This window comes from Physcomitrium patens, chromosome 2 (assembly GCF_059467195.1).
Source record: "Physcomitrium patens ecotype Gransden chromosome 2, ASM5946719v1, whole genome shotgun sequence".
Classification (NCBI taxonomy): Eukaryota; Viridiplantae; Streptophyta; class Bryopsida; order Funariales; family Funariaceae; genus Physcomitrium; species Physcomitrium patens.
In genome coordinates this window covers 2,743,065-2,770,540 of record NC_143411.1, presented here as the reverse complement: position 1 = coordinate 2,770,540, position 27,476 = coordinate 2,743,065, and the positions used below count along the sequence as shown (strand labels likewise).

The window sequence follows — 27,476 nt, the reverse complement described above, 5'->3', positions numbered from 1 at the left end:
CCATTGCATGTTTGGGATTTATTAATATAATATAATTATATTTATAGTTTAATATAGAAATATTATAAAATATATTATGCTCATATATATATATATATATATATATATATCACAAAAAAATTAATGAGAATATCAAATCAATCCACATAAATCTTAAATAAGCCCACCACCATGCACCACAATACTTGAATCTCTTTTTGTTACTATGAACAACATGAAATATGTACCAAATATTGGTGCTCCACAAAGAAAAAGAGTTCCAAAATCATTTGCTTGAATTAACCGACATTTCACTTAGGCTAGAAAATTTTCTATTGCAAAGGAATTGGGGCAATTTTAAACCACAAAGTCATTTAATGGATTGAGTTAAAATTTAAGTGGGTTATTGTAACATTCTCCTAAAAATATTGCGGAAAAATAGAACATACTCAAATACAACTTATACAACATTATAGCACTTAAAAAATCAATATTTATTTTTTACTGTAAGTTCAAAACTTAGAAATAAATACAATATGTCCTGTTAAGATTTCAAAAGCATAATTGATATTTGAATACTTAACTATCTTACACATAAAATAGGTAATAAATCCAAACGAGTTGCCACGTAATTGAAAATAAAAAATATATAGAAATACTTTTAAATCGAATGAGTTGTGGCGTCAGTCCTTGAGTCCTCGATACCTGAAATTTTAGATAAATTGTGTCTAGATTTTTGCGGCGTCGCGGATCTGCTACGCTATCGATCGCTATCTGCGGTGACTTCGAGGTCTCCGCTCCCCTGTCACTCAACGCACCTGCTGCAATGGCGCCGTTGCTTTAATCCTTACTGCGACATGTAAATCCTCTTCGAAAAATCTGGCATTCCTTCCTTAATACTGCCAACTCGTCCTTGCCGCGTCATGGTCGTTACATTCCCACTTTGTACGTTTCGTCGAAGCGATCTCATTCACGTTGCTGCCCATGGGATTCACATGATCTACATAGGTCAAACTCAGCCCCCCACAAATGATATTATTTCAACATGTTCGGCAAGTTGAGGATTTAGTCAATGTGATACTGTTGATTCGACTTGGCTTATTTGCCCAAGATTTGAGTTTTCTTGTCACCAACGATTTATTTATTCTTGAACGAAGATGAACTGCGGCCTGCAGTGTTCAATCGAACATGTTCTGGGAAGGGTCTGTTTGAATGGAGATGAGGTCGTGGCCTGCGGGACCTCGATGCACTGGTTATGATCTCTGGTTACGTCATCAGGCACTGACACGACTGCGCCGAGCACGAAGTGTCGGCTTCCTTTACAACCTGAAAGTATCTAATTTATTACATTTGAGAGAGAGTTAGATCGAAACGTGTGTCCATTCATAGTCAAAGCAAGCGGATGATCCGCATCCGGTTGCTACTTTTTCAATGTTTTTGTAACTGAGCATGAGGGCATTGTGCTGCATCCCAATGTGTTGCATCTGTTAAAGTGCACACACGCAGCTCAGTGGGCGAGTAGAGATTTGCAAGTATTACGAGTCAGCTCTTATTAGGTTGAGGACTTCAAGTTCTAGATGCCAGAAATTGATTTACCTGCAACATAAAACCATTTTCTTCTCTAGACATAGACGAAATTGCGACTGGTGCTGGTAATAAATATTGATGCTTAACTGGATGTTCAGATTTCGAAAGAAATCAAGACATGCTATCCCTCTGATTCTGCTTCCAAGCAGCTGGAGACTTGATCAGGGATACGCGATGCGTGGCGACCAGGATTCACTTGGATGGCCACTGTACATAATGATACTGTACGCCGTTACAGTTGCTGTTTCTTACGCCTCTGCAGAATCTTACAAGTGCCGCTGCTTGGATACAAATGCTGCTTGTTGGCCATCAAAACGAGAATTGAATGAATTCAATTGCAGTGTGGGTGGTCGCCTGATCACTCCGAATCCAACGGGAAGGCCTTGTCATGACCCGCACTACAACCCTTCACTTTGTCAGAGCTTACGGAACAATTACTTCGATGCGTATTTGCGTGCAGACAACGCTGGAAGCATGCAATGGGAGAATTGGGAGGACAAAGGTCAGGAAACTTGTTCCATGGATGCGCCAGTGAGCAGCAAATGTCATCAAGGCCAGGTACCGGTGCTGGGAGTCCAGGTAGAAAAGGTCGACGACATTCAAAAGGCCATTAAATTCGCAGCCCGCCACAATCTTCGAGTTGCCGTCAAGAGCAGCGGGCATGATTTCCTCGGCCGAAGCACGGCACATGGTTCGTTTCTGATCTGGATGCACAAGTTCAAAAACATAAGCATCCATGATTCATTCGTGCCCTCCAGCAGGTGCGGGAAACATTCCACACCGGCTGTCACAGTTGTCGGAGGTGTCGGGTGGGGGGAGGTTACAGACGCACTCAAGCCCACCGGATACATCACTGTGAGTGGAAATGCCCGGACCGTTTGCGCTACTGGTGGTTACATTCAGGGTGGCGGTCACGGATCCTTAAGCCCTCAATTCGGGCTAGCCGTGGACAGCGTGCTACAGATTGAGGTTGTCACGGCTGACGGGAAACTGCGCACAACAAATGCATGTAAAGATCCAGAGCTTTTCTTCGCCTTGCTCGGAGGAGGAGGTGGTACATATGGAGTCGTGACGTCTGTTACGTACAAGCTACACCGAAGCCCAAGCAACTTTGCAGGGTTCTTTTATGTGTTCTCCCCGCCGAATGGAACCGTCTGGTCAACAGCGACTCAAGAGGAGATTCTGACGATATGGGCTCGTAGCTCTATTGCACTAGATGAGGCGATGTGGGGAGGATACTGGGTGTTTAACGCGCAGCAGTTTACTTTAGTCTTCCTGGCGCCCTCCAAATTAGCGGCCGCAAAGAAGATCTTTACTCCGATTTTGGAAGAGTTATTGCAGGGAAAGAAAGTCACACTCCAGTTCCAATACGCATTTGCTTCCTCCACCTTCCAGGATTGGCACAAAACAGTCGAGGCGATCGTTAGTCCCAAGACAGGGACAGATCCCGTAGGAGACCGGGTCTTGATGTCATCCCGTATCATACCCTTGTCGGCAATGAAGGATCCCCGAGGCACTGCGAAAGCTATTCTTTCCGCCCTGCCAGTTCGAAATGAATCTCTTACAACTCTTATAGGTAATGTAGTGATAGGACCTGGAGTAAGAGCGGCAGATCCATCTGGACTGACAGCCGTAACACCAGCGTGGCGTGAGGGGATCTGGCACTTGATTGCTACGCATACCTGGTCCTGGAATTCAACAGAAGGTCAGAAGTCAACCATAAGGAACGATTTGAAGGCTTTCGCTCAGGCACTACATAAGACCTACCCCGACTCCGGGGCTTACACAAACGAAGCCAGCATTGATGAGCCGCAGTGGCAGCGCTCTTTCTGGGGGCTCTCGAACTATGGTCGCTTGATAGCCACGAAGCAACGAGTTGACCCTCAAGGGCTCTTCGTTTGCAGCCAGTGCGTCGGCAGCGAGTTTTGGGACGAGACTGGAAACTGTCCACGACGCTATTGATACCGAACCTGAAACATTTGCGTGCATTACCATTTTCCCCAAAGTGAGATTCGTAGACTCGGTGTCTACACGGTACAAATCCAACTCTTCACAATCAACTATCCACACAGAAAAGTGTCGAGGCAGGTGCAATAAGGCAAGGATATGAACAACTCCAAAGAGCCTTGAGCTTGGATGGAGTGTGTTCAAAAGTGTAAACATTAGTGCACATTGTGAAATTCAGCTATGTCTTCCTGTGTCGAGGTAGGAAGCATAATTAAAAATCCTGGATATTTAATGACACCAAGTTTGTGTGGGAACGATTCGTTCATCATCAAGTGCTTCAATTTTGCATGCTCACTGTTTTGGAAGTATCCTTTGGAGGGAGGAAAGAGAGACATTCTAGTGAAATGTCGTGATAAATTAGGAAACCAACAAAAAGACTAAAATTATATTAAAAAATAAAGGAAATAAGAAAAAGAAAGCATATTAACCTTCCCTTTTTATTTTGGTAAATAGGAATTAGGCATAAATACAAATTTATTAAGGTAGAACAAGTTTTAAAAATAAACAAAGTAACAAGTGAAAAGACAAGTCTTTTTTTAATTGGAAAAAAATCCGACCATACTCTAAAATTTTTCCAAAATGCATGTTTTGGTGTATATTATAAGGTTTTAACATGTAGATTCTTGTCATGGATGTATATTGAGGTGGTATTAATATTAAGAGCCATGGAGTGTGGCAAGTTGGGGTAGAGACTCAAACACCTAATGTGCCAAATTGTGTTTTGCAAGAGTGGTATGAATGTAAACTTTTTATAGGCTCAATAGCTCATTTCACCCAAAATTTGAAGCAAGGGATTTTATAATATTTATGTGCCAAAAAGAGCTAAAAACGGCTTACCAATTTCTTTGTGACATGCAAGTATGGCTCCATTTGCACTTAAAAAAGAACAATTGTGATACCTTATGATGATAAATAGTAGATTTGATATCATCACAAAAGTGAAGGATAGATTTGCTATTATTAAGAATACATAGATATTCTTGATATTTCAACATATTTCAAGGATATGTATGATATTTTTTCTTTAATTATTGACTATGAAGTTGTGTTTATAAATGATATTTCTAATATATGATAATATTAAATAAATTTATTTATAAAATATATCTTTAATGCATAAAAATATTTTTGCTTGATAATAAAAAAAATTATTAGTATGTGAATATATGTATATATATATACATATATATTGATCATTAATATAAGTGGTGGTATAATTACCATTTTTAGTAAAATTTAGATTTATTATTCTATTTTTTAATTTTTTATACTATACTTTCTAATTGCTCTTTTTATAGATTTTAAGGATTTTTTTGGCCTTAGTAGAATTATTTTCTCCTTAATCAATTTGTATGCCTTGTAGTGGTCTTTGTAGTAAAATTATTTATTGTGATATATATATATATATATATATATATATATTATTACATTACCTTTAAGAATATCAAGTAGATAAAGAATGACTATTATTTTAAGTTGTTAAAATTTAAACACATATATTGTTAAGACTTAATTTAGTGCTTATAAGATTATAGGCCTATATAAATCCTATGCAATTTATGTTCATCTTAGGTTAATAGAAAAATTAATTAAAAACAATTTTGTCTCAGAAATTTTAATTAAGTATTATTTAAATCAACATTAATTATAGAATTAAATTAATATTTTAATTCTTACAATTAAGCTAAATGAATGGAATAATTGAAATCAAAATTTTCTATTGTCTACTTTATTTTAAACAAGTAAGTCTTAGCTTCATCTTCTTGATAATGCTAAGAATGCTAAAAGTTCATTGTTAAAATTAGTAGCCACTTTTAGAAGAAGTAATGTCTAATAATAATTTTATTTTTCATTGCAACTTCTTAATTTAAAGCTCAACAATGATGGTGATATGTCAATATCCTAAATAGCCTTATCAAATGATTGTATAAGAATAAGGTTTAATATTTAGACAATCAATACATTGTTTTGTTTCTTAAAATGCTATTCTATAATTTGATGCAACTTGTCACATGATTAAAGACAAAAGATAGCTTCAAGTATGCTTCTATCTTTGACATAATATTTAATAAAGATTATGAGAAAAAGTAATAAAAAGGAGTTAAGATAATTCTTTTTGTATATTTCTATTTTTATCTACATTTTTGACAAGCACAAACTAATATTCAAAAATAAAAATAAACGTTGTTCTTACCAACTTAAGAAATACTCTACTAAAGATAAAAAGATAAAAATAGAATTTCTTTAATTTACAATAGAAAACTTAGTAACACTAAAAAAGAGTGTTAGAAACTACTTGCTAGATTTAATAAGTATAATATTAGGAAAAAAAGAAGTAGCTTCTTTATATTAAAAAGAAATATAAAATGATGCATTTAAAAATATCAATAATTATAAATTCTTCAATATATCATCTTATAATAATTATGATTTAAATCCTTGGATTTTGGATTTAAAAACCTCATATAAAAGTTGCATTCAATAATTATCATCTTGTATAAGATTGCATTATATTAAGGCATAGTAACAATGCTAAATTAATAATAGTTGGTGCTTATAAGATATATCTCAATAATTATTTATTTAATGGCAATTAGAAGAAACATAATTTGATGTCCATGTTGTATGTGCCTAATTTGGCAAAAAATATAATTTTTATTAATTTTTTTATTTTAAAAAAAGAAAAAATCTTAATTTTATTATTAAAAAAAAAAAAAAAAAAAATCTAAAGTAATTTAGCTAATATTTATTTAGGCTAAATTATAGTATAGTAGTATATAGAGGAGAACTACTAACTTTGTTTATACAAAGTAACAATGCTTCATTGTGGTATTAGAAGATGTATCAATTTAGTCTACAAGAATATAAAGTTGTTATGCAAGAATTATATAGTAGATGAGTTTGGCTTCAAGCATGACTTAGAAAGTTTTTTTTTTTTTTATATATATATATAAATCTTGTATTTTAAGAAAGTAATGCAAGACATCCTTTGATAGAAAATACAACAAGAAGTCAAAAGAGCAATCATTACAATTAATTTTTACAAATTTTTGTGAACTAGTGAAGCTACACCAATCTTAGGTACTATTTTTTTACTTATTTTTATAGATTATTACACTTTAAAAAATCTATTTTTATTTCTTAAGACATAAGGATAATACTTTGGAATAATTCATTCAATACAAAGCATTTGTTAGAAATGATATAAATTATTAGACTAAGATATTGCATGTAGGCAATGGTGGTGGATATCTTAGGAAGTATGTTTATTCTTATTTATAAAAGTACATTTAATATTAAGTTATGCCTTGTAATTCTTTCAAGTTTAATGGCATAAATTAACATATGAGAAGAATATTGTTAAATAAGATCCTATCTATACACCATGATGTTGGTCTAGGAGAAAAATGTTAGGCTAAAACTTTGTTTATTTCTTTATATGTAGTCCTCCTAGGCTTTTGGAAGAAACAATTAAATAGTGTTGATTAAGAATCAAACCTAATAAAAAAATTTGAAGGTTTTTAGATGCACCAATTATATTTTTATTCTTAATTATAAACATGCAAAGTTAGATGATAAAAATTCAAAAATGATCTTTGTTAGGCTTAATCCTAAAAATACTTTTAGCATGTACAAGTTGTACAATTTCTTTACCAAATGGTGCATTTGCAATTGTTATGTCATATTTAATTTAGATATCACTTATTTGAGTGAAAAAGATATTTTTGCAATTAAAACATATAGTATAATTTTAAAAAGAGCAATACAATTTTTTTTTATACTTTATTTTTAAGATCCACAAATCCTTGTACAATTTTTTATTAACTAATAGAAGATCAAGAGGTTTTTCCAAAGATACAATCTATTAATTAGTTGATATATAAAAAATAAAATAAAATAAAAAAATCTATTTTTTTAATATTCTTATACATCTTTTAAATTATAAGATGAGATTTATTCCAATATTAATCACAAAGACAATGATTCTAATAATAAGATACATTTATATTTCTAGCCATGGAATAGTAGATATGTCAAGAATAAATTACATCATTTGGAATGATGGAAATGCTATGTGGTTGAAATTTTGTATATATATAAGATTGCACAATTAAAGCTTTACAAAAAAAGCTATCACCACCTATAAAATAATGAGTGGATTGTTGTACTTTGTTTAGTGTATGGATCACTTATCAAGAATGATACTTGAGATTTGACTATTCTTCTATCTAAGTACAAAACAGTTGAATGTTGGTAAGTGTTTAAGTTTAAGAAGAAAGAAAATCAATAGATTAATCTCTTGAAAGCAAGATCAATGGCTAAGGGCTTTCATTAAATAAAGAAAGAAAATTAATTTAAATATTTTTTCTAATTTCTATATTTAATTTAATTTTTTAAATTTTTTATCTTACAACACCATATAAGATATGGTGTTGTATCATATAGATATCTAAATTAAATATAACATCTATATGTTACATCTATGTCATAATTTAAGATCTATGACATAGATGTAACTACTATATTCTTGTATAATGATTTAGCAATAATTATCTGCATACAATCACCAAAATGGATATGAAGTTGGTATATATATGTGATTTCATAAACCCATCTTGTATATCTTATCTTGTGCTTGAATTTTTAATGACAATGATTGAGGTTATGATTTTAAAAACCAAGTTTCAATCTAAAAATACTTCAATTTTAGTAGTAAAGCTAGTATTTGAACTACTAAGCATTAATTTGTAATAGCACCATCAATACCTAAAGTTTAGTATATTGCTATCTCCTATGCAATTATGGAAGCTCTTTAGATGTGGAAGTTGTTGAAGTCAATTTGTCATTCTAAAGAAGAGCCAACTATAAAATTTGTTGACAATATCAATTTCATGTTGTTGTAAATAAAATTTTAGATCATCCAAGCATAAAACATGTTTTTATTAAATTTTAGTTTGTTTGTACTAGTGGAAAAAGAAAAAGAAAAAAGAAAAAAGAAAAAAAAAGATTGAATTAGTATATGATATTAACAAAAATAATGATTTGTTGATGTTTTTACAAAACTACTACTATAGTTGAGTTTGAGCACTTTAGAACCAAACTTAGAATACTATCACTTCATGTTTTGGCTTAGTTATTTGAATGGAATCTTGTTTCTTTGGTCTAATTCACCTAGACATTTGTATAGTAGCTATCTTAAGTAAAGCTAGGATTTACTTAAATCACATAGAAAAGATCTTGTTGTACTTCAAACTTATTTTATCTAATTTTTGTAAAGATCCTCCACCTTTTACCACTTTTACCGAATCATTAGATTACCAATAAATATCCTCAAAAAGTTTTGTTTTGTTATGATACTAGAGTTACTTCGAATCTTTGGGTAAAATTAGTTTTTCCCATAATGTTCTGGTTTAACTTCCTTAAGAAAACTCGGATTCATTAAATGAATTTCATATCCAACTTCTTTTCGGGGCGGAACATAACAGTCTTCCATTAACTGTGAAGAAAAACCACATTCAACTTCGTCTGTACTGAACTCATATTTCACTTTAATTAACAAGCAAAAGTTGCAGAACCAAGTCAAGAATGACATCTGCGAATGTGTACGAATCATTCTTAGTGCTTGAAATTGAAAGGGACTTCAGGAAGTTCACATTGATTACTAGAATAAAGCACATTTATGTTCGAAATGAGTGTTACTAACGAATGAAACAAACACATGGCTGCAGTTTTCTGAGACCTGGGATTAAATATTTCAAAGCTTTTGATTGGTTCTTGAAGATAATACGGGCTTTTTTTGGAGCATGACAACTTTTTACAAGATAAACTTCAAATTTAGGAACCCCACCTCAATGGCTACTGCAATGACTACTGCGAGGTCTTTTCGCGTCGGCAATTGAGGCATCAAATGTAGAGTTGGACATTTCTCTCTTAGAATCAATGAATAACACAGGCAACCTGGTGTAAATTACAAGCGAGAGAATGAAATAAGTAACCGTTTTAACCTCTATATCAATTAATCGCACCAAATTTCTAATATCTCATGAGGGCAGTCTTGGTTTCAACTAGTCACTTAGAAGCCTTGCACTGCTCAATAGAAGAACGTCAGTCACATATCTCCAACTTCCGCACTAACTTGCTCCCTGCTTCCATAAGGTCTTCGGTCTTTTGACCGATCTAGATTTAGGGGAACATGTGTTATAACCACCGTAAACCTAATCTCGTGTTAATACAAAATTGTGCACAACCGAGTTGGCAGAATATTGCAAAAATCAAAAATCCGCATTCTGCATCTCACGCTCCTCTTCATACTCGATCTGTCAAAAAGTACACCGAACTGTCAGTAAGGATCACCAATGCACTAAAAGAAAACTCGGATGCAAATAATTTGGTGACTTCCGAATCTGTAACGTCATCATTGAATAACCGACTGATGATTCAAACTAGAATAGCATAATCAGGCCACCGTCACAATCAGCAGATTAAGTAGATCTCAATTACCTCGACATGGGGACGTCTTTTCTTTCTGCTAGCTGGCGTAGGATCAACTTGACCTCTCTTCGAAGGAACCTTGAGCGACTTGGGGGCCTTCCTCGATTGACGGCTTGGTTGCATGTCCTCGTCCTCAGATGCATCTGATTCATCATGGGATTGTTCTCCGTCGTCTGGCCAAAAAATACACATAAGATGTATAAGATGTAAGCAGACAATTCATTACACAGTGAAGCAAGAACAATTACGATACAGAATTTCAACAGTTAATCAGAAGTCGGCATGGCAAATAGCTCATTAAAAACAAGTGTTAAGGCCTCTAATAGATATACCATCTTCAGAATCAGACATCCTGTTCGCACCCTGAGCAAAGTCTTCAATAGCATCATCCTCGTCTTCATCCTCCATTTCGTAACCCTCCACGTATTCAACTTCTGGCTCCTGCTAAACGATTGTACATTACGCAAGTAGCATACGTAAGTGTTGTCAATTTTTTATTTATGCATGTGTGCGTTCAATAAAGTTGGCCAGAGCTGACTGTAAGTGCCCTAAAAAAGTTAAAAAATGGAACATTAAAGAAGGGTTTTAAAAAAACCATGCAACATGTGTCTGTCCAGGGTATTCTCGACACATTCCCTAAGCCAAAGTCGAGTAATAAAGTACAGAAATGATATGCCTACACTTACCTCTTCTTCCTCTTCACTCTCCTCACCAGCAGGTTCCATCTCCTCCATTGCCAAAACTTTCTCGTATTCTTTGACGGGGAAGTTGTATATATCTCCGTAAGTTCCACTTTGCAATCGCTGCAATAGTTCCTTCTCTATCGACTGCAAACAAAACAACAAACCATGAGAAGTACTGAAAAATTGAACATCGGAATCTAACTTCTACACAAATATCATGTGCTGGTGTGCAAGTTATCACTGGGTGCGATCACGACCTTGTCCAAAACAGCTGCTGTTAATGCCTTCGCTTCCCTACGCTTCTCCCTTTTCACTTCCTTCGCAGGCATTGTGACGAGTTTGCGCCTGCAGGTCAATGGTATGTAAGTTAGAGAACGTTACGCACAGGAATACTTGGACAAATTAGAAGACAAACAACCGCTTTCCAGTAGAGGAGGCAAGGCGCAAGATTCCGAAAACAATACGGTTCTCTGATAATTGTCAGTCTCTTTATGTGAATTGGTAAACAGCCCACTTCCGGTGAAACGCTTACTTGGTTTTCAATGCTAGTTTCCGCATTCGGATCAAGTACTGAGTCATTTTAGTAAGCCGCTGCTTATTTTTATGCACCAAAAACTTCGGCCAATGTTCCTTCATACATAAATCACATATTTCACAAAAGTGAGAAAAAAGGAGATGGAAACCCATAATTGAACACACAATTATGTTGAAATTCGTTAGAGTAACCCATAATTGAACACACAATTTCGATGGAAAAAGCGCTAACCAGATGTTTATCGATCGTCTCCAGCGCCTTCCCATAATTTCGAGGCAATTTAACACGCTCCCACAAGTCTTTAGGGGAATGAGATCGCTCAATACTCTTCATATACAAGTACAGCGTACCTACAATTCCAAGTCCAAATAAGCAGAAAATTCGAATAATCCAAAATTGAAACTATCCTCGCTAACAAAACAAAAATATCAACGCTTTCCAGGAAAGAACAAAACAACTCACCATCAATTTCCCGAATCGTAGAGTATCTGCTGTTGGCCAGGGGACACGAACTCCGATTACAAAGTCCCGTGACATTGTACTCGTTCCTACAAAAATTCTGCGTTTGCATCCTACGCCATGACCACCAACACCACCCCAAACACCGTCAACAAGTGCTCCACCTCCCGTAATGCCCAAAACTCGATAAGAAAACCAAATAAACGTCTCTCTCTCTCTCTCTCTCTCTCTCTCTCTCGCTCTCTCGCTCGCTTCTCCTGCGCATACTTACTTGGCCTTGAAGCTGCAGTGGACATGGTTGATGACCTGCCATACGACCTCGTCGGACTGCATCTTGCCGGCGAGGGCTTAGCCCAGCACCAGAAACTCGATTGTCACTCCCAAACTCGCCTGAATTGACTCCCTTAAACCCTAAACCCCTGAATCCTTAAGCCAATGCAGCCATACTCACAAACCAAATTACAGCGACGAAGGAGACCAAGACGACAAAAAACAACGTAGGGAGCTCAGCGCTGTAGCATCGACGGAGTCTGGACACTCTAGTCACCTCCCGAGCGTCTAAACTCCGACAGTGAGAATGCTTGGTCGCAAAACCCTAAGCCGCAGCTCAACAGCGGCGGAGGTGGTGGTGGTGATCGGCGAGGAAAAGGGTGAGGAAGGGCGTCGATTCCAGTCAGAATCTGCCTCTGAGCTTGGGAACGGGAGTCCACGTTCTGTGTGAATAGAACTTCTGGGAACTATCTGGAACACACGCACCTATGTTCCGATATAATGAACCTTTGGATTTTATCATTCTCTGTACATCCATTTTCTGAGAAGGTTTATTGTGATCATTTTACCCTTTTAATGGGTCTCAACCAACTTCAGGTTTTGAAATTTTTCTATATATATATATATATATATATATGTGTGTGTGTGTGTGTGTGCATTATTAAATACCTGTATTTTTTAGTACACAAAAAATCCTAATAAAATTCATATGTGTTATATAAAATCTATTTCAACTATCTACATTATGATTTCTTGAGTGAACTTAAATTATTGAGAACACCACTAAAAATAAATTCATAAAATTTATAAAATTATATGATAATTATGTTTAATATTTATTTTAAAAAATAAGAACCTTTTATGTACTTACTTTTAAATATTTATAATTTTGAGATTTTGGAATATATATATATATATAATGAAAAATATATTATAAATTCTATTTATTTCTTTTAAACTATGGCTGTAAATGTAAACTTTTAGTTTAATATAATTTTATGATAAACTCTTATTTTTAAGGTTCATGGTTTTATTTTTGTTATCTGTAGATAAATAATTCTAATACACATAGTACACATTAACATCCTCTACATTATTAACATCTCCAAGTTTACTTCTTCTTAATGAAAAAAACAGACTTCATCCTTATGCACAAAAGAACTCTTTCTTTGTGCATGATTTATTTATTTATTTAATTATTTATATTCTTTATGCATGTAAAGTCCTTGTTAAGTGCATGCATTTTTCAGTCTAATTCCATAAAAACTCCACTCAACATGCACGTAACACATGGGCCAATATGAGGTTGTTTATTTCTTTAAAGCTTTTAAGAAATAACAAAGATTATATTCATATCTAAGCCATCATTAGTCAATTATATAAAAAACTAATGAATAATTCAAATTTTGACATCTTTACATTCTTTTTAGATGGCAATTGATCAAGATTTTAGCAGCACGTACATTTAAAGAACAATTTACAATTCCTAGTGCAATATAGAAAAATCTTAGAATTGATATTTATATTTTACTAATTAATGCTACCATTGTCTAATTAATTATTATTTATTGGATATTTTTTAATTCATGAATAATATTATTAAATAGTTATGTTAGATATTTGAATATATTTATATGCATAAATTCATTTATCCACTCAATATTTTATGATTTAAACTTTACCAAAAACATTCTTATTCTAATTGGATTGGAAAGACTTTGATAAATTCAACTAAGAATCCAAGTAATCTATATAGTATGATTTAGAAAGAGTATTAAATAAATAGAAATGAAATCATTTTAAAAATTATAGATTTTCATATTAAATTGATGATTATTTTATAAAGGATTTTAACAAAAAGTACATCACAACTTTTCCTCATTGAATTTCTATTGATTATGATAGATTAATAATGGCTTCAATACTGCTTATATGAATCCTACGATTTGTTTGATTGAAGCATTAGCTGTATTTTGCAGTATATTTTACAACGAACATCACACATGATTTAGTTGATCACAGGTATACTTCAAATCACTTCATTGTATTCAGTTTAGAAATGCATAATCAATGTTATTGATCACTTTGAAGTCATGTCTAATTTTGATGTAGAATCTCATTTTAAGTTAGAAATTTTATGGGCTGATCATCCACAAGAATCCATTTTGATGCACAAGTATATTTTTTCACAAGTAGTCCATTATGATAGATACAGTGTTGTACTTCAAATCTACTCTTTCAAGATTAATTGCAATAGATTTGTAGGACACATAGTACAGCACATCTGAGTTGTGCTCAGGGCCACTTTTGTCCTGTAGGGGTTACCTGTGTAAAACTATCCTGGGGACTGCCTGAAGTAGATTCACATTAAGATGGAGTGCAGTTCATAATTTGAACCCAGAAACTATATCCTCCTAGCCTAACATAATGCACATGATCATTTTCTATCAGGGTTGCATGCTCCGGAAGCAACGCTTCTCTTCATTACACTAACCACATCCCTCTTCACCCATCTTTCTCTTTGCATAACCCAGCTTGTAAAACCCGGCTTCACTCAGAGCACAACACATAGATGTTAAAGCTTGTTTGAACATTGAAGACACCTGCTGATGTAGCAACTGCGTCATCACTAATTATTGAGAGTTGAGGATGAGAGAACAGCCAAAGGCCAGGGGCGGGGTGTGGACATAAGTACGCAAATATGCACAGCTTCAAACACAACCCTGTTCCAACATTGCTTGAGCAACTCGTAGAAAACTCGCAATATTGGCGCCATCAAGTAGAGCCCTAAACAAAGAAAAAAGAAACATTAAGATGGAATATGAGGACTGTAACAAATCGCCTGATGAAACTTTCAGCGTTGCCATTTACAAGCCAAAAAGGAAAACTAGTATCGTGAGGTTACATCACAGCTACTGCATATTTTAAGATATTTCCACAATAGCTATCCAAGTGTACAAAATGGTTGAAAAACCACAGGATACGCAAGGTACAAAGTTGTGGAATTATTGACTGAACTACTTACTCTGGATTGCCAATTCCATAATCTTGGGCCGCCTTCACAGACTTTTGATATATATCTTTCATAACCTCTTCCAATCTCGTATCAACTTCTTCAGCTGTCCATTGAGCACAGGAATTGTTTTGCGACATTTCCAGACCTTGAATAGTTACCTGCCAGTCAGAAGAGATTGTTGATGCTCACTTTGCTATATCATATGTACACAGGTCCAAGCGTAGTTCTGACATCTCTATGGAATGACAGAAACGAGGATTGATTACACAAACTACTATAAATCCCTAGTCGTTTGATCAGACTTCAGTTCACTAGTGCACTATTACGTTGAGTTACGAATTTAGGCTAAATATGTGGATTTTGTTAAAACATAAACCCCGCGCACAGATCATAAGATAGCCATCTTAATAATAACCTGGCTACTGCAAAACCTAGCAAGGTCAGTCGGATCAAAATCTTACCCCTCCAGCATTTGCAGCCTTTCCAGGCCCAAACCATACTTTTGACTTCCGAAATACATCAATCGCTTCAGCGGTACATGGCATGTTGGCCCCTGGAACCAGAAAACAAAGATGGTCCTTAAAAGAAGATTGACCAGCCCATATCAGAGGGTCTACAATCTCATTCGGCTATTTCATGCGTCTTCTGACGCTTTGCAAACACTAATAGATGCACTACCGGACAAAATCATACTTTTCTCGATAGATGAGAGCCGGAAATTGCTCTAACGAGTAAAATACCTTCTATAATGACTTGACAACCAACATTAATGAGAGACAGAGCATCAACATGATTGAGCTCGTTCTGTGTTGCACAAGGAAAAGCAACATCACACTTCACTGTCCAGGGCTTCATGTCCTCAAAATACTTTGCACTTGAGTAATTCTTGGTATAATCCCTGCAGACGACTCTTTGTAAGATTACTACTACCAAGGACAGATTTATTCAGCGCTGAACATGATGCAGGCGAAAACTACTTTCAACACGTAAGGAACAAGGATCATGATTATTCCACAGGAACAATATATCACTAATAGATTTAGAAAATAGGTAGAGAGTTCAAGTCTTTAAGGATTATTGGACTGAAAGTAGTAGTTACCTCAGGCACTTATTATGAGCTTTTATTTCACGAATAAACCCAAGCTTGACACGATCAAAGCCACCTTCATCTAAGATGTAACCGCTTGTATCTATCATGAACACAGAATTCACGTACATAAATTCCAGATGATGCTTATCTAACAGAAACTTAGAAAAGATGGCGTAGAAATTGCCACTGAAATCAAGTGTCCAGCAGTATTTTATCTCAATAAAATGTCTTAGATAAAAGTTCACTATAATAATGTCCTATGTAAGGCCTGACGATTCAGCAATTCTTCTAGTTCAATGGCCCGTTTTGACATATTCTGCTAACGTAAGGAATATCATAGCAGATACTACGCTGCTGGACCTATTCATAACAGAGCATACCTGAGACTGTAACAGGAATAGCACCGAAGGCAATCAGTTTCTCAACTGCATATAATGCCACTTTTCCTGCGCCACTCACAACACACCTGAAAGCGAACAAGAAGAAATGTAGAAGTCTCAAGAATACGAACACTTCAGAATGACTAAAGTTGGTAATAGCTACACAAAAGTAGGTTACTTTACGGGAGACTTAACAGTAGAAGCATCAGACATAGATATTTTAGAAATTATTACATCAATGAGGAAAGTTCAGAAGTGACGAACCTGAGACCTTTAAGATCTTTCTCTAAACTGGCAAGCACCTCCTTGGCGTAGTACACCTACAACCAAGATTACAAGACACTCAGAATGTGCTCGAATACGACAAGAAAGGTAAAGTGAAAGAAAAGTGAAAAATAAATAAATAAAAGAAAGAAAAAGAAAAGGCACTCAAAATGATTCACTGCTTCCTCACCTGGGAAATACAAAACAAATTCTACACTCTGATACCCTGAACAGTCACTCATGTAAATAGTACGGTTTTTGCATACCATTCAAACCAAACATCCTACAACAGCTACACAATCATGTGACCTCAGAGTTGTTTCCAGATCCCTAGAATACTAGAGAGAAGAAAATATGTACCACGCCATAACCAGTAGCCTCTGAATGTAGATTTGACGCACCCCATTGAATCCCTTTAGGACCTAAAATGCCCTGTCCATAAAAAGATTGAAAATTCATTAAAAGTTCACCAATATCTCTCGCATCACAATAAATCTAACCGAGCATATTATAATAGGTTTTTAAGGTTTCTTTCCTGTAATTTGCAGCGAATAGGAGGTAAAACAGCAACATACTCAATGTCACGCATACCACTGGATAATAACACGTCAAGAAAGCTTGCCATGTTGCATTAGACTGTGAAACGGATAGCAATGCACTTTCCTCCACCAACCATGGAGTACCCGATGTAAGTGGAAGACAGACGTGTAACGAAATTAAAAAGTCACCTCATATTGGCTTGTTAGACGCCTATACTGGCCAAATAGGTAACCAATCTCACGTTGTCCGACACCAATATCTCCAGATGGAGTATCCTAGAGACAATCAAGTGCCCTGCATGAGTTTCTGACACGCATCCTAGCAATCTTTGCAACCTCTTCCACTGTTCACAAGAAGCGGCCAGAAAAATCAGACATAAACGTAATTATCAAGATAATGAACTTACAAAAATGGGAACCTGGTTAGGTCCAATGTGTCTATACAGTTCTTCCATGAAACTATAGCAGAACCGCATGATCTGCAAAAACAAGGAAACAGATCATCTTAACTGACCCTTACTTCCAATAAATATCCAGCATCGTTCATGTTTGAAATAACAGTATCCAACTGGTGTTCTCACAAAACAAGAAGAAGAAGCAAATAGAAGTTTACAAAATCCTGATTGTAGATAGAGAATATATTCAAATAAAGAACACCTACAATGCCTGTCTAAAATTTGAGCAGGAATAATTTACGACTGGAGGTGAAAACGAGAACGAAACCAGATATCAAGCCGTGAAAATAGACCAGGTAGTACACCTAAAATGACTCCACTCACCTCATTCTCACTTTTTCCCTTAGGATTGAAATCGCTGCCGCCCTGACCACCACCCAAGCTAAGTGATGATAGTGAATTCCTCAATGTCTGTACAATATGCACAAATACAAACTTAAAGCTACATACATCATGCCTAAATGTAAGTACTCTACACCTTCGAACCTTGTAAAGTCTTCAAAATAAAAAATCAGGCACTATTGCAATTTCTCCAGTTCAATTTCCTCTCATAAAGAAAGCTGTGATAGTGCTAAAATTTAGTGCATGGTAATTGAGAAAAAAATAAATTAGTGACGTTCACATAAGGTCTATACAGCCTAACATACCTGGCCTCTATTCATGAGCTAATATGTCTTAATTAGGGATAACTACATGAACAGATGCAAAAAACACTGAGCAAGGACTGTAAAATTTATCAAACAGACGGTTGGAAATGAATATAAAGTGTGCCCAGAAGTGTGAGAAGAATAGACACTGAACTGAATTGTTAATAAAACGGATTGATTAATGACCTGTTCAAAAGCAAGGAACTTCACAACGCTGAGGTTGACAGTTGGATGAAAGCGTAGACCGCCTTTATAAGGACCAAGCGCTTGGTTGAACTGAACTCTGAAACCACGATTCACATGTGCCTCTCCCTTGTCGTCTACCCAAGGAACTTTAAAAATAGTTACTCTCTCAGGCTCCACAAGTCGCTCGAACACATGTACATACCTGCCACAGCTAATCGTATCAGGAACTATTCTAGTCTCTCCCAATAACATAATCTGTCGTCTCCCAGATTATACATCATAACAACTGATTCGTAATCAATGCACTGAGAAGTGTCGTGAATTTTCATATTGAGAATCCTATTGGTAATATTCTAAAACATATGATACAAAGACTCCAAACTCAAACCACAACCTAACAAGCATTAGTAAACCTTTCTCGTCCAAAAGATAAGTAAAAGTATGCCACAAGACATGGTGCGAGCTTGGCTTACTGCGGAACTTTTGCAAGAACAGGTTCCAATGAATGCACAACTTCTTGAATTGATTGTATGAATTCCACTTCATGCGGATCCCGCCGCAAGATAGCTGCTAAAATAGATACTGCACTTTTAGAGGAGAAAAATTATTAACCAATAATGAAAATGAAATAAAATAAAAACAACTCTTCTCCATGGTGTGCGCGACGAGGAAACAAGACTTTGTTCAACCTCTAAACTTGCAGTTCCATTCTAGCTCCAGCAACCAAACGCGAATATAGCTAAAATTGTTGAAGCTTTGTCCGACAGCATCCTCTAACACCCAGATTCCAAGTCTGATGTTGGTCGAACGAAGTCGAAGGTTTAGACCAATCACAATTCATTACCGTCTTGCCAGCTTCTAACTGATCACTAGCTAATATATAAGCGAAAGGTGCACGATCTACTTTGCCCGCTCCAACCATCGGTCCTTCTTCGCTATGCTTAGGTTTAAAAGGAAAAAATACAAAACTGCCGCAATGATAAACAAAGACGTTATGATGACATCTGGAACATGGAGGATGATCTCCAGAACCACGAATGAAAGAGACGATAAACTTACACGAAGATACAGTATGTTGAAAGTAGCCTTCGTTTGTACATTGCCTCGACACATCTGACAGGCAGCAAATAGGTCACTTTACAAATCCTCTTCTCACGTCCATGCGAAGCGAACTATCAAATCTAAACCATTCCTTTGATACCAGATGTCTAAGGCTGGCCCTCAACTGCACGGCATAACAACCGTCCTCAGACATGAAGTTCACCGATAGCAAGCTGTAAGTCTTTGACTCCCAACAATACGTTGTGGAGGTGATAAAAGTCTCCGTCACCATGATTACTACTACATGTTCAACCTTCGGCAAGTGTAAAGTCACGTTCTGTGCACCATTGAAGACTGGAAAAAGAACATGATTCCATAAACCGTGACAGGAGCTGCCTTTGCCATTACAATCAATATTTTCGAAGTCAAATACCAAGGGATGTAGATTACATAGAAAAAATCTGTCGCTCTAGACTCCATAAACACATCTATTTTCAGAAGCATACCCTTTACGTAGAGAGGCCGCTCAACGATTCCCATTCCTCTGTCGCGGGAAGCCATCTGAAGGCGGAGAGCTTCCTTGTGCAACAGACTGTTATTGTGCTCCTCGAGTGCACTCATCTGCATGTTACGGCTGCCTTCATTGCCGTAAGGATTGCGTCGGTGCTTCCTTCCATATTCCTTGCATACAGAGCAAAATATGCGATGGGAGCCCTCATGAACAGCAACGTAGGCCCATTTGTACGTCTCCGCCCACTCGTCGCGCCACCTCTTCACTACTTTCTTTTTCTTCCGAGGCGCTGGTTTCAATCCATGATCATTCACGCCGATGATTGCGAGGTTTTGGGCTGCCCCAGAGTCGAAGTGCGTCCCATCATCGTACCCTGGTCCCATTTCTAAGTCAATCTCCTCCATCGTCTCCGCCCCAATTGCCGTCGCATCAGCCTTATTCCTCCCCAGAACGACCCCGCCTTTTTAATGAGCTTTCTCTTCCTGACACATGCTCCAGGGTATGCATTGTAGAAGAAGAATCGGCAGCACTAATTTACTAGGCCCGAGCTACCCTAGTTACACGACTCCCATCACATTAGCCCTGGAATCATGCAGACCCGAATTCTGCCATTTCCATAAGAATTACAAACTTAGAAGCACCTGTATCTAACAAATAGTAACAATTCCCTCCTACAGATTGTCCTTTCCACCAGATCTTCGCAACTATGTTGCAATTCTTTTCAACATTCAATATCCCAAGAGATCACCAAAATTGCACAAAATCCAAGTTCCAACTTTGCTAGGAACCCTGGCTCAGCTGCATCGTCTCATGCCCGTCAATCATCGTAAACTCGCAATCAACCTCCAAATATTACACAAGTTTCTCCCACCGCTTCTCCTTCAGTCCTCTCCTCCCCTGAATTGCCCACTGCACCAATCCATTCTTCCAACGAAACCCTACGTGCACCCCAAAGCTACAGTACCCGACTTCGCCTGCTTCGTCAATGCCAACCACGCCAATGACTACAACCAAACACTAAACACAAAAACTACTACTAGAGCCTCTACCAAGCTCATCACAAGCAACGGATTCCAAGCGCGCACCGTAACTACCAACTTCCACGAGATCGAAAAGCCTAAATAAAATTATATTTATATCATAAATTTAAAAAGAAATAAAGAAAATAGTGGGAAACAGAGATGAAGCTTTGAGACATATAAAACTGTGTGCAATGGCATTGGTATGTGCACATCCGTCTTTCACCACAACCTCTTCCTATTTCCCCTTCCAAAGTTCGCATCAAGCCCCTTCCGATGAGTCGCAAAGCTCCAAATCACTGCTGACAGCTCCAAATCGGCCGCAAACTGCGCCAGGAATGGATCAATCGGGAGCTAAAAGGGCACCGAAGTATGTGAGGAGGGAAATCTCGCCGTGACATAGCGATCGGAGGGACACAGCGGAGAGGCAGCGAGGCCGGAAGAGGGGAGGGCTGCGCGGAGTGGTGTGCGACGCGATGGACTGGAATTGGAAAGCCGGGGCCCGCCATGGCTGCCTCGGAGTTGCGACACCCCTCGAGGGGAAGCGAAACCCTAAAAACAAACTAACGAACAAACAAACAACTCAATTTAAAAATTCTTTTCCAATGCCAAGTGTTATGTTTGCGGATCACTTGGCCACAATGTGTATATATATATATATATATATATAATCATGTTTATATTCATATTTACATATGTGTGAGTATCATATTTGTGATGAGTAATGTGTGTGTCAATGTGTTTTTGGAATTATAGACTTAATAGATTGTTATTTGAGTTATATCCATGGTTTGACTTGTTTGCAAGTACTTGTGTTATTTGTTTCACCTATTGTATATATATAAACATACAAATGAATGAAAACCCCGTGTGTATGATAATGTCTTGTTAGAAAAAACTCAAAGTATAGTATTCAAGAATTGACATTGATAATAAGAGTGTTATAGTTTCAGTGCAAAACACTTTTTAGCAACGTAATTAGAAATCAGAAAAAATATAGAAATAAATTTAAACAATCATCGTTCTTACCAACAATATTGCTTTCAGAAGCGAAAGGACCACCCCAGTCACAAAACCTTGATGTTTCAAATCAACAAAATTTAACTTCAGATTTAGAATTATAAAAACAAAAACATGCATAAATAAACAAAAGTGAAAAAAAAAAAAAAAAAAAAAAAAAAACTCACACCATACTGTGCGGAAAGAGCCGCAAGCAGTTTCTGAGGATTCTTGCTTAAAATATCAAAACGAATTTTAACAATACTTAAGCGTCAGAGACTACAGTACAGTGAAATCACTTCAACAATACCCACACGATGGTTTATAAAATCATGTAGAAGGTTCAGATATATCTAAATATATAGTGACAAATAAATCGATTGACAGGTTGATTGTTCAATATTTATATGCTTGTGTTGTACCAGCAAGCAAAGCACACAAAGGGTTCGAAGTCTCAGTCGATGAGAGACAGAAGATTTTCTCGGAGCTGGATCCATGGCAAAACAATCACCAGTCGGCACCTCTCGGGCGTTCCATACCGACAAACCTATAACGGCACAAGGTGGCAGCGTGGATGTACCAGACTTCAAGCACGGCATCCGAAACTAGACCGCAATTGCAGTCTTTGACATTTCCATTAGAACCCAGCTAGGATGTCGATGTTGGTCCCAAGGGTGGACTGTGAAAGAAACACAAAAGCGCACTTGACTGATTTAAACATTCACCGAACGGACCATCTCCCGCAACAGAGCCGACAAGTTTGTGAAGGATCGGTTGGTGTACCTCAACCTGATCGAGGGTTGCAACTGGTGGTCTATCAGAAGAATAAATCCCCAAGTGATGACAACGCGATTTTTGCAGCGATCGGAACAGCAACTTTGGCCACTTGCATGCCAAGACTCGGCGCTGGCTGTGGTGGCATTGGTGATGCTGTTGGCGGCGGTTCATAGTATGGTTGTGGCGGCACGTGGTGTTGTGGTAGCGGCTTGTAGCGTGAAGGGGGTGGCTGCTGTCGTTGAAATTGCTTGTCTGGTTGTGCCCTCGAGGGCTGGTGCTGATGTCGAATCTCCGGTTTTGGTTGTGACTTCTGGGGCTGCGGCTCTACTACTTTCGATCCGCATGTTACAATTGGTACACAAGAGTCAGAGGGAGGGAGGCGACGGGTGCGAGGAGGGCTCGCAGAAGCCGCAGTCGGGGAGTCTCTGGAGAAAACCGGGCGTGGTTTCCCAGGCTGGCCAGGATACAAACGAGATGGCTGCGATTGTGGAGTCCGTTTGTTACCGCCACCTGGACTGCCAGGATGATTCCTGTTACTGGTGCTTTTTGGTGGCGGCGGTTTGTTGTTTTCAGCGCCGGGAATAGCTCCAAACCCATCAAAAAAATCTGAGTCAAGTCCAAAGTCCTCGTAAGGTGACTGCGACTGGGTTCCATAGCATCCTCCAACAGGGCTCCAGGGTTCTACGCTAGACTTGGAGCTACCAAGGCTACGGCTTCTATATTCGTCGTCGCGATTAGAGGAATGCTGGTGATCTGAGCGCAGTGGAAATGTTTGCTGACGAGAATAGGGAGATTGCATCTGTACCAGTATGAGTTGACCTAATTTAGCAACAATCAACAAGAAAAGCAAAATAAATAAATCAAACAGTTCAATATCTTCTGAAAACAACTTCACAGCAAGCAGCGAAGCTCATGGATAGAGTATGTTTTTACCGCCTCTAATGTGAGAGAGAGGAAAATGTAGCCCCCAAATTTTCCAGGGGTGCGCCGTGAAAGAAGAAACGCTCTGGAGTCCACAGTAGCTCCACTAGAAAACATTGTTTTTAAATCCAATCTGCAACTCTCATCAATTTGAAGGCGTTTGTCAATCACAGAAGGCATCTTAATTTTTAATGTAACACTTGACAAAGAGAGCACCTGGAAAGGCCGTCATGAGGATGAAGTGTTACAAGATGAATTCAAACAAAGCCATGCTGGAGAGTGGCAAATTGGCAACTCAGTAGAGTTTGCTGCGAAAGGAGGCAAGATTTACGTAGTTTGGCCGACCCGTCTGTAGCCCTTCTCTGGATGGAGGCTGAAAACGTGAACGATGAGAGCATTCGTGGATTGGTCAGTTTTGAACTCAAATGTTGTGTTGAATGAGGGTTTGGCACCAGCTCCTGTGCAGAAAGTGCCACATGACTGTGTGTCATCATTTGAGAAACAAAAACTTTCAGCTCTGAACAGGATCACAGCTTTGCCTCGAGTAGAATCCGTGAAGTTTTTGGTTCAATAACTATATGGGTTGGACGAAAACCTTTAGCAACATCGGTCTGAGAAACTTGACTCCCACACTGAAGAGTAACATATGAGGCCCCCTTTCCTACATCAATGAGCACTAAACACAGTGAGTACACATGCTATGGATGCATGTCGTTTATCACCATTTAAATAAAATGCATTCCGTTATGTACGCAAAGTTCAGGTGCACAATTTTCGAACAAACTACTTATTAAGCACACACTGAAATGAAATTTGCTAACAGTATCTTCGTACATGCATTTACACATTATCCCTGCAGTACTATTAAACCTAAAGTTTCGCAGGAGTGTGACACAGGGGGAATGCCCACCATCCAAGGATAGGTCTCTTATGCCATCAGCATACTTGATCGTTACAATTAACCTGCTGTAAGGCATGACACTCAGTCGGTCACCCTCACAAAAATTGTAGACTTCCGCCATCAGTTGGTGTGGTCTAGCGGTTATCACACAGCCAGGTACTCTCTGCAATCGTAAATATCCAGGCCTGGGCTGAAAGCTCGACTACTCTTGCATTGTTTTCTTTTTGATATTACTGTTTTTGAAGTGCATGTTATGCATGTTCATTCTCAAATATAAATTAACAACAATACGAAAAACACAGAATACATCAGTGGGATGCTACACTAGACTACAGTTGTAAAGTCAAATCCCGCCTTATTTACTGACGTGGAACATTGAGGATCTACTGCAATTCTAGTCGTATTCATTATTACTTTTCTAATTTACTACGAGGAGAGAGTGTAGACACATCAATATGGTTACAGTTACCTGAGGGAGAAACTACGAGTAGTTCAACAGAACATAACTTTACTGTACACGTATCAAAGACACATCCACACCTCACTTTTTTCAAGAGCACAAACTTCAATAGAACATAACTGAACACTGGAAACCTAGTTTAGATTGCATCTCCTTGACAACAGAAGAAGGTCTCTACAACCATGAACAGCACTACATTCACATGAAATAAAATCAAAACCAACTAGTACTGAGGGTATTTCAAATGAAGAATTACAACTAGCCCATGAAAATCAACTACTGCTGGTGATGGCTATTGTCGGCATACCACTACGCAATCCGCGAGGTTCCTGTCAGTAATCCTGAGTTTCCGCCCTCATTACAAGAAGTCCACGCCCACATGACATATTCAGTCTATTCGCAACAACTTTGAATGAGGCAGTGAAGGCGACCGACAGCTCCCACAAGCCCAATGGTCCTTCAAACTTACAAGCTCCTATGCATCACCTAAGTCAAGTTACTTCAAATGAAACCTTGTCCGAAAGGAGGTGAAGTTTCAGAATGGACGAGACACCGTGCCTTCGCAACCAAATCTACGGCACTCAGCTTGAAGAGACAACAATCGTTCGTAACACTCCCAACTAAACAAGAAAATAGCTCTCCAAACAAACCCTCCACAACAACAGTTCAAGGTGCGAGCGGTCCCTGCTCTACAAGAGCCGATCTAAATCGACCGATATGCATCCCGACGGCTGAACTATTGACGTCAACATACCAGAAAAGGCAAAAAAAGACAATATAAAACCATCGACACCCACGAACGCAAATATGCACGATTCGACCCATAAGCCAGATTCTTCAGAGAAAAGTATAGAGTTAGTGGGTAAGGACGATGAGGGATGTACAGGTAAGCAACATAGACAGCCGAGATCAGCTTCAGATGGAACAGATGGAGAGGCGATTGTACGGTGGAGATGCAGGGGTGTCCTTGAAAGTCAATGTACATGCCGGGGAATTGACTTTCGATCCCATCGTGTCAGCTAAACTGTCGGCGCGGTATTTGGATATTGGCATCTAGACCACCAGGTCAACCGGCGATGGCGGGCCTCGCTCCCGGGCTCTCGCTCTGACACAGCCCCGTCTGGCTTCCCCTGCCACCGAATGGATGTTTAGTGGATAGACGTAGTTATCGTATTTCATTGATCCAGTGCGACGTCGGGCAGCGGGCCACTTTCTTGGATGGGTTTCAAATTGGGTGTTTGCTAATTCCACCATAGTTTTTGCTACTGCCACCCCAACTTTTCCTCCAACTAGTTGTTTCAGAACAAAAGAAGGCATTTAGAGTGCCAATAGTGCAATTGTTAGAAGAAAATTAGTCTAGATAAGTTAAGAGAAGGCAAAATAGTTTTAGTAGAGAAAATGCAATTTAGTATAAAAAATCTATTAGAAATCCTCATTATAGAAGGTATCAATGAAGCATCAATTATAGCATCTTAGAAGCATCAATTGGAAGCATCTATAAAAAATATAAAACTTTCAAATTTTTAATATTATATGGTTCAAATATGATTGTATATAATCCAGATATGTATACAATCCGGATATGGTGGTAGATGTAGTAGTAGGTTTTGTACAAGCTATTGTCAAGGACAAGAACTCGATGAAAAAACAATTCAGACAAGTGAGCCTTCACTCAAAGAGAGGTAACAAAATATATATAAATAAGTATATATATTGAAATAGAAACTGGAATGGCTATTGCCAAAAGACAAGAAAACTAGAGACCCTTGAAACTAGACTAGAAGCAAGAAAGGAGTTGACAAGAGTGAAGAAGCCTTCACTCTTGTCTCTATATATACTATCTAATTAGGGGCTACGTGGCGACGTTCTATAGGACCTCCAATATGTGTTGACTTTGTAGGACACATGCCTTGACTTACAAGGCAAGTTTTTCTACGTGTGGGCCACATAATTAGCTTGATCTTCAAGCTAACAACATGTGTGGCACATGGCCAACTTGTTGACCACGTTTCTAATCCAAAAAGTCAATTAAAGACACTTATGAAGTCAAAGCAGTGTCTAGGAAGCTTCTAAAATGTTTCTATATTAAATATTATAGAATTAACTTACTTTTATCTACTTTTACTTACTTCTACCTATTTGTATATGTAATTATTAGCTTACATGATTATGGCCGTGACATTATCCCCCCCTTCTAGAGACGAGTTCCACGAGGAGCGGTCATCATATGTTGAAAAAATCTATGATGTGACAAATTG

At 37.6% G+C, this 27,476-nt stretch overlaps 4 protein-coding genes across 8 annotated transcripts; 1 reads left to right on the top strand and 3 right to left on the bottom strand.

Moving 5' to 3' along the window:
- Window positions 1-1,187: 1,187 nt before the first annotated feature.
- LOC112274564 (putative FAD-linked oxidoreductase ARB_02478) lies at window positions 1,188-4,372 on the top strand. The gene has a single exon (XM_024504224.3). The coding sequence runs from the start codon at window positions 1,645-1,647 to the stop codon at window positions 3,526-3,528; it is 1,884 nt and encodes a 627-aa protein (XP_024359992.1). The 5' UTR covers window positions 1,188-1,644; the 3' UTR covers window positions 3,529-4,372.
- A 5,112-nt stretch (window positions 4,373-9,484) lies between these two features.
- LOC112294847 (uncharacterized) lies at window positions 9,485-12,387 on the bottom strand. 2 transcript variants are annotated; one of them, XM_024545768.3, is made up of 9 exons: window positions 12,014-12,387; window positions 11,746-11,855; window positions 11,515-11,633; window positions 11,281-11,378; window positions 11,006-11,093; window positions 10,752-10,892; window positions 10,398-10,509; window positions 10,075-10,238; window positions 9,485-9,890 (listed from the first exon to the last, which is right to left on the bottom strand). In XM_024545768.3, the coding sequence occupies exons 1-9, from the start codon at window positions 12,073-12,075 to the stop codon at window positions 9,846-9,848; spliced, it is 939 nt and encodes a 312-aa protein (XP_024401536.1). In that variant the 5' UTR covers window positions 12,076-12,387; the 3' UTR covers window positions 9,485-9,845. The 2 variants fall into 2 exon arrangements, with proteins under 2 accessions (XP_024401536.1, XP_024401545.1); XM_024545777.3 differs by having other exon boundaries at window positions 10,398-10,506; window positions 12,014-12,373.
- Window positions 12,388-14,229: 1,842 nt separating this feature from the next.
- LOC112279171 (uncharacterized) lies at window positions 14,230-21,636 on the bottom strand. 4 transcript variants are annotated; one of them, XM_024513352.3, is made up of 15 exons: window positions 20,137-21,636; window positions 19,649-19,702; window positions 19,063-19,156; window positions 18,590-18,791; window positions 18,081-18,167; window positions 17,709-17,780; window positions 17,491-17,577; window positions 17,123-17,194; window positions 16,763-16,818; window positions 16,499-16,584; window positions 16,128-16,218; window positions 15,769-15,926; window positions 15,490-15,581; window positions 15,038-15,186; window positions 14,230-14,799 (listed from the first exon to the last, which is right to left on the bottom strand). In XM_024513352.3, exons 1-15 carry the CDS (start codon window positions 20,543-20,545, stop codon window positions 14,724-14,726), a joined length of 1,785 nt encoding a protein of 594 aa, XP_024369120.1. In that variant the 5' UTR covers window positions 20,546-21,636; the 3' UTR covers window positions 14,230-14,723. The 4 variants fall into 4 exon arrangements, with proteins under 4 accessions (XP_024369120.1, XP_024369119.1, XP_024369121.1 ...); XM_024513351.3 differs by having other exon boundaries at window positions 19,063-19,171; window positions 20,137-21,629; XM_024513353.3 differs by lacking the exon at window positions 19,649-19,702 and having other exon boundaries at window positions 19,063-19,171; window positions 20,137-21,594.
- A 718-nt stretch (window positions 21,637-22,354) lies between these two features.
- LOC112278911 (uncharacterized) lies at window positions 22,355-26,023 on the bottom strand. The gene is made up of 6 exons (XM_024512817.3): window positions 25,526-26,023; window positions 24,768-24,921; window positions 24,453-24,518; window positions 24,189-24,315; window positions 23,870-23,990; window positions 22,355-23,735 (listed from the first exon to the last, which is right to left on the bottom strand). The coding sequence occupies exons 2-6, from the start codon at window positions 24,877-24,879 to the stop codon at window positions 22,977-22,979; spliced, it is 1,185 nt and encodes a 394-aa protein (XP_024368585.1). The 5' UTR covers window positions 24,880-24,921; window positions 25,526-26,023; the 3' UTR covers window positions 22,355-22,976.
- Between the last annotated feature and the right edge of the window lie 1,453 nt (window positions 26,024-27,476).